At 35.1% G+C, this 16,640-nt stretch overlaps 1 protein-coding gene across 1 annotated transcript in view; it reads right to left on the reverse strand.

The window, feature by feature from the left end:
* The window catches only part of LOC132701359 (uncharacterized), a 165,480-nt gene that overhangs the window by 128,771 nt on the left and 20,069 nt on the right, over positions 1-16,640 (reverse strand). Inside the window, exon 4 of the mRNA XM_060669196.1 lies at positions 3,340-3,527. Coding sequence (XP_060525179.1) covers positions 3,340-3,527 — 188 coding nt within the window. The remainder of the gene's footprint in view (positions 1-3,339; positions 3,528-16,640) is intronic.

Consider the following 16,640-nt stretch of genomic DNA (forward strand, 5'->3'; position numbering starts at 1 on the left):
TAGTACCTTTGCTCGCTTCCTGCATTTTGATTTTTGTCAAAAGCTAATTTCTTAAAAATAAAACCCTCAACTTTTCACACGGAAAGCTGTATAAATAAAACATTCTCAAAATGACACTGACAGCAAACGTTACGAAATTCTTGTTGACGTTTCCATGGTAACAAGACCACTTAGATCGCTTGCTTTGTGAAGGTTCATGGCTTACTTAATTACTAGGTGACAAGGAAAGCGTGCGCCATCTTGCACCTAGTTTTTTCTTTTATTAAATTTTCCATTATTACTATTACGATAGAACACTTTCGTTGTTGATAATTCGGTATTGGAACAATTTTATTTTGGAGATATACATTCAATCGCGAAATTCCAGTAACGGTTTTTTTTTTTAATGTGTCACGTGACGTTCACGCACCGATCCCGAGGAACGGAAACGCGAATAACTAATCGAGGAAAAGTATACGGGATTATGAAAATTTAACGCTGCAATGTGACACTCGTAAAATTCAATCTCGCTCGAGTACACGTGAATGAAATAAAAGCGGAACCCAGACAAAAGTGCTACCCCCCACCACCACACGATTGTCTTTTAGTTGAATATCATTTCATACCATTATCTATATAGAGCTTTCGCGAATATACGGTTTTAACTTGAACAATTCAATTTAATCACTTTTGGCTACCCCACTTTCCGTATGGATGTTCATCACTTTAATCTAGGAAAAAATCAAAACGACATCGAACAGGGATGCTTCAAAGATAATTTTCTTATAGCATTGCACGTACAAGAAATAATTTAAGCCTTTCCGATTTGATAATATCAACCGTTTGTTTGCTTCTTAGCGTGATTTGTGATATTTGTCTTTGTCACTAAATAGTGTGGAGTCAGTAATCACTTCCTCGACTTGTCTTTGATATAACTCGGTAGGATCGCGTTTGATACATTGGAAAAGTTCTGGTTTAAGAAAATTGTTGGTTTTTGAAATATATTCTGGGAGATCGATAGCTATGACTATCTTCCCTTTATCTGCACGTGTAAATATTATATTATTTTCGGAAGCTTTGTTTCTGATAGTTTTTACTAGTGTAGGCTTAATGTATTGCTTAACGATCATAAAGATACATGTTGAAATGTTTTCATCGAGTGAAATAAAAATAAGTAATTTTCTTCAGATCTGTGTGTTTATAAATAAACTTGAGATTTTGAATTTAGTAGCATTTGAATCGGAAAATTCGAAACAATGAAGGGGACTTCGCGAACACACGGGCGTAGCAAGGTCGTGTTAACGAGCTAGAAACAGAAATATGCGCGACACACACCGTTAACGGCACATATCTAAACCGTTCAGTCACACCCGCCGTAATTTAAGCAGTTGACTGGCTGAGCTTGAAACTTAAAGGAGAAACGTCGAAAATCTTTTTTTTCTACTGAGTAAAATCACGTCAAGTGAACCCCCCATTTACCCCCATTAATCTATATATTTTGATTTCTGATTTTAATAACATTTTTTTATATAATGAAAATCAGCATCTCGAACCGCATTGAAGGTTTTAACAGTGATAATTTAAAATAATAATACAAAATATTATTATAAAATTAATTTTATTATTATTTATATTATTTTACCGAGACCCGTCCTGTGCAAAAGTGTTTTTTTTACTTAGGAACTTAAAAATATTATAGATCTGGCAAAATCAAATACAAAGGCCATAGAACGAAAAAAGAATTGTGCACGCTCCTCTGCAAGAAAAAGTTAAAAATAAAAAAAAGAAACGACAAATATGAAAACCAAGACCTGTTTTTTCTTTTATTTGGAGACGAATAAAAAATAAGTGTTTTTTTTTACTTAAGAACTCAATAATATTATGGACCTGGCAAAAATCAAATGCAAAGGCCATAGAACGAAAAAAGGACTGTCCACGCTCCTCTGCAAGAAAAAGTTAAAATTTAAAAAAAGAAACGAAAAATGTGAAAACCAATCCCCGTCCTGTGCAAATGTTATTGAAACCTTTTTTTTTAATTAGGTTTTATCAGTGATAATTTAAAATAATAATACAAGATATTATTATAAAATAAATTTTATTATTATTTTATTTTTTTTAACAATATTAACTGAGTAGAACAAACAAGCTTAAATAATTTGACATTAAGTTTATTTATGTGTACGAAGAGGTCTGTGAAAAAGAAATCAGAAGGCCACGTTTTGTTTTCTAAGACATCAAATTGATTACGAATGCCTTTATCAAGAAGAACATTCACAATATCGTCTTTTAAATCCCAAATTCTTTCAAATAATCTTCCAGCACTTAACCAACGAACTTTTGAATACTGCAGGATACCGGAATGATCAGCATGTACGGACTCCAAAAACTATTGAAACTGGCGATGTAATAATACTCAATATTTACTAGTTTTACAACAATATTAAGTATATGGTCAATATCTAAAGCCGATTTACAGAAAGCATCCTGATGTATGAAGCAATGCAAAAAAAACAACATCATTTTCCGAATACTTGGAATTAAATTTCCCAACAAATGTTTCATTGATTCTAATTATATTAGGAGCACCATATGTAGTTACATTACGTAACTTATCAATAGGTAAACGAAGTTTATCGATGCGATATCTGTACTTTCATCCAAGGCAATTGAATAAAAAATAAATTTTTGAGTTTTTGTAGTCAGTTGTGAAATTAGATTTTTCCGGATCTTTCGGGAAAACAGAACAACGGGTCGAAAATGCGAGAGTGTCTGGAAGTTTCGAGGGAAAAGGAGTCGAGGGAAGTCGCGTTCAAACATTCTCACCTTTCAGTAGTTTCCCGATCACTGCACTATACGGTAACGACAATATAATAGTTTGACTATTAATTAAGAGAGAATATTAAATCGCCCTATCTATCTTTTTTTTTTTTTCAACAAATTTATTAATTTTCGGAAAGAACTACAAAAAAAATTCTGGCAAGACGCTCAATATCTCGCTCTCTTTCAAAAATCAAAAACTGTGCAGCATTTTTGAAAAAAAAAATATTTGTGCACCTTTTCATAAAAATATTTAATTTTATCCAATTTTAATGTTTAAAACGTACCACATACATAAAAAAAATAACATTTTCCAAAAAACGATCGGATAAACAAAAATCAATCTCCTAATTGGTTGTTTTTTTATCAAAAATCCAAATGCGTGAAATGATATTTTCATTTTCCACCAGAGACGGGCGCACAAATTCGGTAACCTTAACGAATAAAGAACTCCGATACCGAAAACGCGCTTAAAACGCCACCCGGCGCCCCCCGAAACCGCCGCGAAACGAATAGCAAGTCGGAAAGTAAATTACTACTCACTTTGCGGCGGGTTTTTCGCTCTCAAAAGACGAGGGGCTTATCCGGATGGATCCCCCGATAATAGAGCTCTTCCTTGCCGGCTCGTCCACGCTACGGACCCACCGTTTGCTGTCGATGACGCCCGAAGGGGGCGGACGTCCGCCCACATTCGCGGAAGCGTGGTGGTCCATGGCGCTGTCCACGCTCCTCTGAAAGAAAGAGTTAAAAATAAAAAAAGAAACGACAAATATGAAAACCGAGACCTTGAAAACAGCTGGACGCACTCTTCTGCAGGAAAGAATTAAAAATAAAAAAAAAAGAAAGGAAAAATATGAAAACCGAGGCCCGACCTGTGCAAATGGTATAGAAACCTGTTTTCTTTTACAAATAATTGTTTTTTTTTTACTTAAGAACTTAAAAATCTTATACATTTGGAAAAATCAAGTACAAATTCGAAAAAAAAGAACTGTCCACGCTATTCTGAAAGAAAGAGTTCAAAATAAAAAAAAATAAACGACAAATATGAAAACCAAGACCTATCTTGTGCAAATGGTACAGAAATCTGTTTTTTTTTTAATTTCGAGACGTATAAAAAATAAGTGCTTTTATTTTCCTTCAAAACGTAAAAATATTATGAATTTGAAAAATCAAATGCAAAGGAAATAGAACGAAAAAAGAGCTGTTCACGCTCCTCTGCAAGAAAGAGTTAAAAACAAAAAAATCAAAGGCAAAATGCGAAAGCCAAGGCGCGTCCTGTGCAAATGGTATAGAAATCTGTTTTTTTTTTTTTACTTGGAAATGAATAAAAAATAAGTGTTTTTTTTTACTTAGGAACTTAAAAATATTATAAAAAAGAAACGATAAATATGAAAACCAAGACCTATCCTTTGCAAATGGTATAGAAACCTGTTTTTTTTTATTTGAAAACGTATAAAAAATAAGTGTTTTTTTTACTTTAAAACGTAAAAATATTATGGATTTGAAAAATCAAACACAAAAGACATAGAACGAAAAAAGAGCTGTTCACGCTTCTTTGCAAGAAAGAGATAAAAATAAAAAGAGAAAGGAAAAATACGAAACCCAAGGCCCGTCCTGTGCAAATTGTGTAGAAATCTGTTTTTTTTTTATTTGGAGACGGATAAAAAATAAGTACGTAAAATACAAAGGTCATAGAACAAAAAAAGGAGCTGGCACGCTCCTCTGCAAGAAACAGTTAAATATTTAAAAAAAGCAAAATACGAAACCCAAAGCCCATCCTGTGCAAATGGTATAAAAATGTCTATTTTCTGTTATTGGGAACGAAAAAAAAAAATTGAAAAAGGAAAGCAAAAAAATGAAAACCAATATCCATCCCGTGCAAATGGTACAGAAATCTGTTTGTTTTTTACTTGGAAACGAATAAAAAATGTATTTTTTTTTCTTAAGAACTTAAAAATATTATGGATCTGGCCAAATCAAATACAAAGGCCATACATCGAAGAAACGACTGTCGACGCTCCTCTGCAAGGAAGAGTTAAAAAATTAAAAAAAGAAATAAAAAATATGAAAACCAAGCCCCATCCTGTGCAAATGCTCTAGAAACCTGTTTTTTTACTTGCAAACAATAGGTGCTTTTTTACTTAGGAACGTAAAAATATTATGGATTTAGCAAAATCTAATACAAAGGCTATACAACGAAAAAAGAGCTCTCCACGCTCCTCTAAAAGAAAGAGTTATAAAAAAACTAAAATTATGAAAACCAAGGCCCATCCTGTGCAAATTGTATAGGCATCTATTTTTTTTTTTGCTTAGAAACGAATAAAAAAATTGGTGTTCTTTTTATTTTATTTATTTGTTAATTTGACAAAATCAAATATAAAGTGTTAACATCCGAAATCTTACTTAAAATATAGAAATCTTTTTTTTTTACTTGGAAAATAAAAAACTTAGTTTTTTTCAATCTTTAAAAAGTTAGTCCAATAGAAAGCCATTATGTAAATAAAAAAAATTAAAAAGTTACTTCGTAAAGTATAAAAATAAATAATATTTTATATTTAGTGTCGTCTTAATAAATTCTAATAATCTTTTTAATTTCACGTACTGTCTCTCTTGTGTCTATAGACATCAACGGTGGTCCGAAATCTAATATTGCAAATTTAGATTCTATTATTAATATTATTATTGTTATTTTCGTAATAAAAAATAGCTAACTTGGTTCTATATTTGCGGGATTGGAAAACCTCGTCATTGTCGAATGGGGGGGTGGGGACTTATATTTTCCTGGAACGGGAAACAGGAGAGGCTATTAACCGGCGGGCCAATACTTGTAAATCAGCCAATCGGCAGTAAAAGCAATTATTATTGAAATCCTCTGGGCTATCAATTTGTTTTAGTACCCCCGGAGATGGTCCGGTTTTATTTTTCCAGCCGTTCGCTTTCATCAACATGGCGGCCGTTCGGTTCAACGATGGGCAGGGCCCGGCCCTGTCCGCGTTCCACGAAACGGAGCGCGATAACGGAACGCGACTGGAATATTCGCGACAAGGCGCTCTTTGCTATTTTTTTGTGTGTGTTTTTCTTTTATTCATTTCATTCTGGCTGGGACGGCACTGCAACCGTACAATGTTCAGGGTTGGTTCCGGTAAAGCAATGTAAAGGTTGTCTAATAGTCAGCACAATCGTTCAACAAAATGAATTTATTTATGACAGCGCGCCGGACACGATTTCATAAATTTATTTGTTACGGTTGATTTTTAATCCATTTTTTAATTAAAAGCGCTTAAAATTTTCATTATGAAAACAAATGTCGTTAAAATCAAAATTTTAAAAAATCGTTGATTATCATAAGTACTTATACTTATAAAAAAATATATATAGATTAAATTTTTATGATCAAGTGGTAAATGGGGGGGTCCACTTGACGTGATCTTACTCAATAATAAATAGCCTTTATTAAAATACAACAAAAATAATATACCACAATGAAGTGGGACAGATACAATGTAGTAAAATATTCAGAATTTAACAAAAAAAAAACTAACACATATAATTAAGTCCCTTAGGTCCACCCAAGATTCGCAATTTGACAATTTTAAACAAATCAAAGGGGGATAAAAAACACACTGGAAAAAAGCAAGATCAATATTCAAAAACGACTAAAAGAAAAGCAATAAGCAAAAAAAAAACAAATATACAAAAAAAAAACAGTTCAGTCTCTCCTTAATCTCACCAGCTCTTATAATTTCTTTTTAAATGTAGAAGTAGATAAACAAGATTGCTTTCGAAAAATCGTCGGTGTAATTTGATTGTGAATACACCCTGTATAAAGTGTCGTTCACATCTTCAAAGTTACGGCACACTTCGGGAAATATAAGCGAAAAAATTCGTGAATGGCATGATGAATGGCTTCGGAGGAAAAGATGTTTTTCTAGATGCAAAAATAACCACAAAAAGAAATTCAAAAATAAAAAAAAATACTTCGCGTTATTTTATTGCTCCAAATTAAATGAGTCTAAATGCGGGTCCAGACTTCTACTTCTGTCGCAAGTCTGAAGTCGGTAGCTGCGAATTTGGAGTACTTATTATGTTTTTTAATATTGCAAGGAATATCGCGAACACCCTGTACAATACTTAAAAACCGTAAATACTATATCGGCTATATCGTCATGTAAAAGAAACTGACATCTAAAACACAGATTTGAAATTATTGCCAATTTTCAATAATAGGGGAACCCATTTTTCAGTTTTTTTGAATTTGCGGCGCACCCTGTATATTTTTGAAAAATTGTTAAGATTAAAAGTTTATGGAGTCGTTTCCTCTGCGTCTTTGGTTGAAGAATTTTTTCGTTCTTGTAAACGGTTTTTGAAAAATGTAGACCATGGCTTAAGAGATTTTTTATTTTTTTAAAATACTTCCCGACCCCCCCCCCCATTTTCAACAGGGACCGTCACTGGGCAAAGCTGCATATATGTGCCAAATATGAAGTCGATTGCTTCAAATTTCGGACACTTATCGTGTTTCATAGCAAGGTCCAAAAAACATTCGAAAATTGCGAAAAAACGATGAGAACGGAGAACGGACAAACAGACAAAAAAATTTTTTTTTTCGACGGAGATCTTTTCTGTACCAACGGCGATCCCGTAGGACTTGCCGTTACCCAGATATAAAATTTTTATAGGAGCGCAGATACTTTCGAAAAATTCGATCGATTTTCGAAAGTAACAAGTAATATCTTAATAGCGTTATATGTGAAAGAGCTCTGAAACCCAAGCATACAATGCTTGGGAACATAGAACAGGTTACGGTAACTAGTCGCCCTGTTATGTATATCACTACCCCTAACCAGCTTATCATAAATATACCGGGACTTTTCGTACCTAACAATTTTATACACCAAAGATAGATAGATGCACAAAATACCTTTCAGACAGATTTAATCCCTGAGAATCCTGTGCCGTAAGCCGTAAGCTATATTGGTCTTTCCGTCTTAGAGTCGGCCAACAGAGAGAGTATAAGAGAGTCACACAATTTAAGTCTAATCTCAGTAGATAAGTAGTCTTCATACATGTCAAGTACTTTCAGTTTCAAGACTCTTAAGTTTTTACACTTACCGACAAATTCAAGCGGAGTACCATTCAAAGAAAGTTTCGGATCAGTATACTGTATAATTTCCTCAACCTGCCTCTTGGAATCATTTAATTCCTGACCATGGGCTTTGGAGATTCTAGAAATCACTTCAAGTTCCTCATTTATGCCATTGAAAGACATCTTTGACAGAGAATGATAACCATATTTGCCTGCATTTCGGGGCGTAGAGAAGTCTTACTTTACTCCGGAATTACATTTTGTTATAATATATTTTATGTATTTCTTGTAACTGGTTAAAGTCTAAATAACTAAGACTAAGTCGTTTGCCATTTCCTTTAAATAATAATATATTTTCATTAACGCCCCTTAATTAATTACCGTTATCGGATCGTCAGACATCTATATGTAAAAAAGAACAAGCAATACCGTCTTAATTCATACAAACATTACATACAATACGTAGAGCCTGTTAGACAGCCATCACTTGTCATTTTAAAATATTTTTTAACGATATCATTCTGTCCATTCTATTTCTATAAAAGGCGAAGCACCGCTCCCTGAGCGGTCGGTCCAAAAGTGAAACCGTTGTGCGACGCGTTTAATCGTGATCAATTTCGTCAGTTTCACTTAATATTATCATCAAGCGAACAATATATAGACCAACCGGGAACTCGGGTTGAGTTGCCCTTCGGTTATCAATAAACGGGAACTTACCGTAGGGAGGGGAACAATGCGAGGATGTCGTCGTCATCCCCGAGACGTTTTGTTTTCCTTAGAAACGGGCTCTGAGATACAATGCGAACGAAGTTATCTGAACAGGCGCGGTTTAAAAACTTATTCGGTGAAATACGAATTTCCAATTAGAGAACAAAGCACCACGATAAATAGCACTTTCAAATTTTACGTTTGTGCGCTTGACGGGGGAAGAGGGGAGATCACTTCAAAAGTGAAAAGGGCCTCGAAAACATTATTTAAAAAAATTCCTGACATTTTAGTCACGCGTCAAAACTGTTGAAATAAATCTGGCATCAATGCGAAACTCTTTGATAGGCGGTAATTATAAGATGTCTTCTTTATTCCCAATTTGTTTTCTTATTCGTTATGTTTATCTCATCAGATTTTCACGAAATTATATATTTTTACCTGACAATTGTGTATTTACAAACTACCTGCTACTATATATACCGAAAAGTGAAAATAAAACCTTAATTAATGTTGTTGTGAGAATTTAAGTTCAATAAAAGAGAAGTATTTAAATCTAATTGATTGTTAAGCAATACATTTGAATGTCTCATTTTGTTAATCTCCATGGCTTCCAATGAATTTAGTTTTCTACTTTTTGTGGCCGTACGTAAAATATCAAAATTGTCGTCAAAAATGCGTTTTTCTGTGTTTAAGTGTGGAATCTAGACTATTGTTTTTAAACGTTTTTTCATATTCATTAACGTGTTTCTTCAAGGATCTACCTGTTTGTCCAATATAAATTTTAGGACAAGATCCGCATTTCAACCTGCAGACAACTGATTTTTGTGATTTTGGACATTTCGTTTTTCACTGAATTCTCCTATGTATGTAATTGTTTTAAATAGAGTTTACTATTGTCTGGATTTGTTTTTTATTTATAATTTTATCTATAATGGACGGATTGTAGCCGTTGTTCAGCGCAACTTGTTTAATGATATTAAGTTCTTTGTTGTACTTTTCTGTTGAGAGTGGCGTATTAAGAAGTCTGTGTATAAAAGAGTGAAACGCAGCCGTTTTGTGTGTATCAGGGTGATGACGGTGTAGGATAAATGGCAAAATCTAATTTGTTTTGCGTTTTCGTAATAGATAAGTCTAACAAAATTAATAGAGTTATCCTGTTCAATCTCGATAGTGAATTTTATACGATTATGTAATGATTTAATGAAATTTAAAAAAGAATTCAATTGTCTGTCCGTCCCAACAAAGCAAGCAAAGACATCATCCACGTATCTATACCGCAATAGAAAACTTTTGCTTAAAGGATGTTCTAGTATGATATTTTCGAAATTATCTTAACAAAGGACTAAGTGGATAATCAAACCTTCCTTAGAGATGTAAATCTCTCCATTAAATTCAAAATAATTTTGGTCTAAAGATACTATTAAGCAATATAATAAATCTTGTTTCACCAGTGGGTTAACCGGTTTCCGAGTTAGCGTGAAATCTACTAAATCTGTCGCATCCATAGGTGGAATACTGGGAAATAAGTTTTGTACATCAAAACACAATAGTGTTGCGTTAGAAGCGATTTTAACATCTTTAATTTTGTTGATTAATTCAAAAGAATATTTTATTGCAAATTTTGGTTTAAAATCTTTGTGGAACTTTAAAATATTTACTATAAGGTTGTTCGGAAAGTCATTTCGTTTTTTCCCGTCAGAGGACTTAATTACGTTTTTTCGAAACCAACTTCACACTTAAGCCGCATAACCATTATATGTCTTGAGAGCTGATATTGCAAGGCTTGTGTGTGAAAAAGTTCTATTAATTCTACGCAGTAGTTTTTGGTTGGTGCAATTTTAAATATGGAGAGCAATAAGCAGCATTTTCGTCATATTTTACTTTTTTACTTCAGAAAAGGTAAAAATGCTGTCCAAGCGAGAAAAAAATTGACGGATGTGTATGGAGAAGGCGTGTTAACAGTACGCCAGTGCCAGAACTGGTTTGCAAAATTTCGATCCGGCAATTTTGATGTCGAAGATGCACCACGGTCTGGAAGGCCGGTCGAAGCTGACAAAGATGCGATAAAGGCATTAGTTGATGCAAATCGGCGAATAACCACACGAGAGATCGGTGAGAGATTAAATTTGTCGAATTCGACTGTTTATGGCCATTTGAAAGGCATGGGCTTAACCTCGAAGTTCGATGTGTGGGTGCCCCATGTCCTTATGGAGCGAAATTTGTGTCGTCGCGTTGACGTGTGTGATTCGCTCCTCAAACGTCAAGAAAATGATCCATTTTTGAGGCGGATTATTACTGGGGACGAAAAATGGGTTGTATACAACAATGTTAAACGCAAGAGGTCATGGAGCAGAAAAGATGAACCGGCTCAAAGCGTGTCAAAAGCCAACATTCACCAAAAAAAGGTGATGCTCTTCGTTTGGTGGGATGTCAAAGGAATTGTTTTTTTTTAGCTTTTGCCGGACAATACAACGATTAATTCAGAAGTCTATTGTCATCAACTGGACAAATTGAATGATTCACTTAAAGAGAAGAGGCCCGAATTAATCAACAGGAAGGGTGTAGTGTTCCACCAGGATAATGCGAGACCTCACATAAGTTTGGTCACTCGCCAACATCCACCATATTCTCCAGATCTGGCGCCTTCCGACTACTATTTGTTCCGGTCCCTGCAAAATTTTTTGGATGGCAAAACCTTTACCTCAAATGAAGATGTCAAAAACCACCTGAACCAGTTTTTTGCCAGCAAGGACCAAAACTTTTATGAGAGGGGAATTATGTTAATGCCAGAAAGATGGCAAAAGGTGTTGGACCAGAATGGCCAATATATAATTTAATAAAATATTTATTCATTATACGAAAACTGTCTTTCATGTTCCCCAAAAAAAACGAAGTGACTTTCCGAACAACCCAATAATTTAATATCCTCGGCACAACGTCTACAGTGATCTCCTAAACCCTTTTTTTAGTTCGGTGCAAAATCACCCATGAAGGAATGGAACCATAAGTCTATCGACGGGTCGCTTCCAATTTAAGAAGCACCCAAGCGAAAGAAATGCAGGCCTATCGAGAGTGCGTCTCTATCTGCTGGCAGCAACCGAATGAAAGGAAAAGATGTACCAAGGCGAGCACCAAAAGACGGAGGTAAGGAAGAAAAATGTGCATGAAGGAAGCATTGAAGCGGACATGAACATTTCATAAAATCGGAAATTTTTCGACATAGAACGAAAAATTGCGTTCTTGAACATACGACTTCCTTTACGAAACGAATTGCAAAATGCTTGTCCATAGGTCTCATACGAAATTGTAATTAACCTCACATTAAATCTCCGCGATTGTTATTTTGGGTTTTAATTGCTATAGGCGATACTGACGCATTAGCAAATTAAAATGCAGTTGAAGATAACGAGAAACCTCATTTATTATGTAATTATTTTGCGATGACGGATAGACCAATCGGTAACACTCGCAAATCGCAAATTTTAAAGACTTGATGATGGCTCCAAAATGTACCAAGACGTTGGAATAGCATTTATGGAGAGCAACAAAATGCGGAGGTATCAATCGGTCTTGGCAACGATACTCGAAAGGAAACAACTTCTAAATAAAAGAAGCCGCGAAGGCGATAACAACGCCCTAGGGGCGCTATTCTCGAATCCATGCGAATATTTATAACGAAAATGAAAAATTGTGTTCTTAAGCTTACGTATAGAACTTTCCTAGACGGATTGCAAAATGTTTGCACTTAGGTCTCATGCGAAAAGATAGTAATTAACCTCATACTAGATCTCTGCGATTGTTCTTTCGAATCTTTTTACTATAATTAGTTTCTGTTTAATATTATTATAGTATTAAGTATTAGTTACTGTATTGATGCGTTAGCATCTTGAAATGCATTTGGAGATACTTAGGAAACTGAGTTCTTATTTAATAACTTTAATCGTCAAGTGTATATCGATTGACCTATTCAGTTAAATTTTGAAAAAGACAACAGGCAAAAGATATTGCACTAGCCCGTAGAAGTTTCTTTGAAAAATTGGGTTAGGTGTGGTTACCATGTGAATTATGTGAATTATGTACACTCGTGGTTGTCGAGGCTCGGATAGAAGAACTGATTACACGCAAGAATTTTAGTTTAATCGAATAAAATTTTATGTCCGGTCTCGTGATTGTGTTCGGCAACAGCTGATGAGTTTATTTGTCTCAGTTGATATTTTTCATCCGGTCTCTTGAATGTATTCTCTGCCGCATATGCATCGAATGCTGTAAACTCCTGGCATCTCAAATTTGTCTTTGGCGGATCGAAGATGTTGAGAAATGTTGGGACCAGTGGTAAATATGGCTTTCAGTTTACATTTCTTTAGAACTTTTGATATGTGGTCAGTGATTTTTTTGAATGTAAGGAAGGACAAAAACGGCATCATTGCTATTGGAAGGTTGTGGTGAAGTGTATTTTTTGATGGAGCGCTTAATATCTTTAATGTGGAAATTATTAGAGAGAAGAGCAGAGGTATGGTCTGTTCATAGATATAAGAAAGTGACCAATTCCTTTTGAATGGGATTATCCAAGGGTGCTCATTAACGTACAATGCAACAGGATTATTACCTAAAGTTTCGGAATTTAAATTCAGGTAAAATTGTGGTCTGTGATAGAAAACAATTTTATACTTACCTGTGTTTAATATTCTTTGGTTTGGTATACTACTTAGTTTAAGTTTATTAGTAATCATTCTTATTTCGTATGTATTACAGCGTGTGTTGAATCGTGTGCGAATTACGCAAAATATGTGCGAGTCTAGTGTATCTCAGGAGATGCTGCCGCCCAAATGTAGAAAACACTATTCTATTGAGACTAAGGACGTTATAAACAATGTTTATTTGACTCTCATTGAACGTGGTGCCAGCAAGCAAGCATCTTTAGAAGAAACGGCCACATTGACGAAAATTCCAACATCAACTGTATGGAAAATTTTGAATAATCCCATTTCAGCTAGGAAAAAAAGAAGCGATGCTGACATTTTCTCGAGTGTAGATGAAATTGATCAAGATATAATACGGCGTAAAATTTACCAGTTATACGAGGAACAAAGCGTGCCTACATTAGATATCTTAATTAGGAGGCTTAAAAAAGATGTTTGAACTAACTTATGGAAGTGTATTCAACACATGGGTTTTAGATTTTAAAAAATTGACAAAAGGCAAGTTTTAATGGAATATCTAGAAAAAATTAGGATTTACAGAGAACAATTATTTACTTGGATGAAACCTGGTTCGACACTTATGATACCCCGGAAAAGGGTTGGGTTGACTCAACTGATAAGTTTAAAACAAACGCGCCATCAAAAAGAGGTAAAAGAATAACTATTTTGCATACTAGCTCTAAAGATGGTTGGATTCCAAATGGACTTTCTCCGTCTGCGAAAAATATTAAAGATTCTTCTCTGGACTACCATGAAGACACCACCGCTGATTTATTTGAAAGTTGGTTTAAAAACAAACTATAAGGTTGTTCGGAAAGTAATTTCGTTTTTTCCTGTCAGAGGACTTAATTACGTTTCTTCGAAACCAGCTTCACACTTAAGCCGCATAACCATTATATGTCTTGAGAGCTGATATTGCAAGGCTTGTGTGTGAAAAAGTTCTATTAATTCTACGCAGTAGTTTTTGGTTGGTGCCCTTTTAAATATGGAGAGCAATAAGCAGCATTTTCGTCATATTTTACTTTTTTACTTCAGAAAAGGTAAAAATGCTGTCCAAGCGAGAAAAAAATTGACGGATGTGTATGGAGAAGGCGTGTTAACGGTACGCCAGTGCCAGAACTGGTTTGCAAAATTTCGATCCGGCAATTTTGATGTCGAAGATGCACCACGGTCTGGAAGGCCGGTCGAAGCTGACAAAGATGCGATAAAGGCATTAGTTGATGCAAATCGGCAAATAACCACACGAGAGATCGGTGAGAAATTAAATTTGTCGAATTCGACTATTTATGGCCATTTGAAAGGCATGGGCTTAACCTCGAAGCTCGGTGTGGGTGCCCCATGTCCTTACGGAGCGAAATTTGTGTCGTCGCGTTGACGTGTGTGATTCGCTCCTCAAACGTCAAGAAAATGATCCATTTTTGAAGCGGATTATTACTGGGGACGAAAAATGGGTTGTATACAACAATGTTAAACGCAAGAGGTCATGGAGCAGAAAAGATGAACCGGCTCAAAGCGTGTCAAAAGCCAACATTCACCAAAAAAAGGTGACGCTCTCCGTTTGGTGGGATGTCAAAGGAATCGTTTTTTTTTTGAGCTTTTGCCGGACAATACAACGATTAATTCAGAAGTCTATTGTCATCAACTGGACAAATTGAATGATTCACTTAAAGAGAAGAGACCCGAATTAATCAACAGGAAGGGTGTAGTGTTCCACCAGGATAATGCGAGACCTCACACAAGTTTGGTCACTCGCGAAAAACTTTTACAGCTTGAATGGGACGTACTGCAACATCCACCATATTCTCCAGATCTGGCGCCTTCCGACTACTATTTGTTCCGGTCCCTGCAAAATTTTTTGGACGGCAAAACCTTTACCTCAAATGAAGATGTCAAAAACCACCTGAACCAGTTTTTTGCCAGCAAGGACCAAAACTTTTATGAGAGGGGAATTATGTTACTGCCAGAAAGATGGCAAAAGGTGTTGGACCAGAATGGCCAATATATAATTTAATAAAATATTTATTCATTATACGAAAACTGTCTTTCATGTTCCTCCTAATAGCGTAATTGTAACGGACAATGCAAGTTATCACAGTAGACAGTTGACCAAAACCTCTTCCTCATGTGACACAAAAGCAACAATCCAAAACTACATGTATAATAACGACATTTATTTTCACGAAGGTTATACCAAAAAGCAATTAATTGAGATTCTACAATGCTTGAACCAACAAAAGGAATACGTTTGTGACAATTATGCAAAAAATCTAGGGCATATAGTTTTAAGGCTTCCACCTTACCACTGTATATTTAATCCCATTGCACATGTTGGGCAAAGTTGGGCAAATTCTGTTAAAGATATAGAAAAAGCAGAACAATCGTATATCCATATTGCAAATAATATAGAACAAACAATAATTAGAACAGGCGATGATAGCGACCATGCATTAAGGTATCGGTCTGTGTGCGTACGTTTTCTGTTAACACAATGACCCAATGTTAGGTCTGATTTTCCATTGTTAAGAATATCTAAGAATGGAAGGCTATTATTAGAAAATCTACTAGGGTTCGTTGACCGTGAGGCCAAATAGCAAAAGTATTATCGAAATAGCATTTCTATAATTTTAGTTTTGAATGAAAGGTGTCGAGAGCTTTCTTCTCCATAGCTGTTCCCGACGTTTAAAAATTTGACCGTTATAAGAAAAATACGTTTCAGGCAACCATTTTTAATATGTCTGAAATGATGGTTTGAGTTTCAGGAATAGGGATGACAGACTTTTTCAAGAAGCCTTAATAACAGATTTAAGGTTGTCACCCATAGATGACGTAGAATCTTTATTAAGTTGACGATATGATCGATTAATATTTTCCTGAACTTTGACGAAACCTCAACAAGGTCGACTCAGCAAAAACCGACGCGGGAGGAGTCCAGAAGTTTTGTGAAAATTATCGACAATTTTAGTTCGGTCCCCGTCAGAGACTATAAGAAACTGCCAAGGGTATATGTCCGTTTTTACATATCTCATTCAATAAAAGCGCACATGGGGCTTTTTAACAAAAATCTTCACGTCCCGGTCACGTAGACGACAGAAAATCAATCGACACGGCGACGTGCGAAGTGAAAATGTTGATTTCATCGTTCCGGACGAGAATTTCGCCTTAAACGGCGAAAATTATTAGAGAGAAGAGCAGAGGTATGGTCTGTTCATAGATATAAGAAAGTGACCAATTCCTTTTGAATGGGATTATCCAAGCGTGGTCGTTAACGTACAATGCAACAGGATTATTACCTAAAGTTTCGGAATTTAAATTCAGGTAAAATTGTTGTCCGTAATAGAAAATAATTTTAT

This window comes from Cylas formicarius, unplaced genomic scaffold (genome assembly GCF_029955315.1).
Source record: "Cylas formicarius isolate icCylForm1 unplaced genomic scaffold, icCylForm1.1 PGA_scaffold_4__25_contigs__length_36172078, whole genome shotgun sequence".
Lineage (NCBI taxonomy): Eukaryota > Metazoa > Arthropoda > Insecta > Coleoptera > Brentidae > Cylas > Cylas formicarius.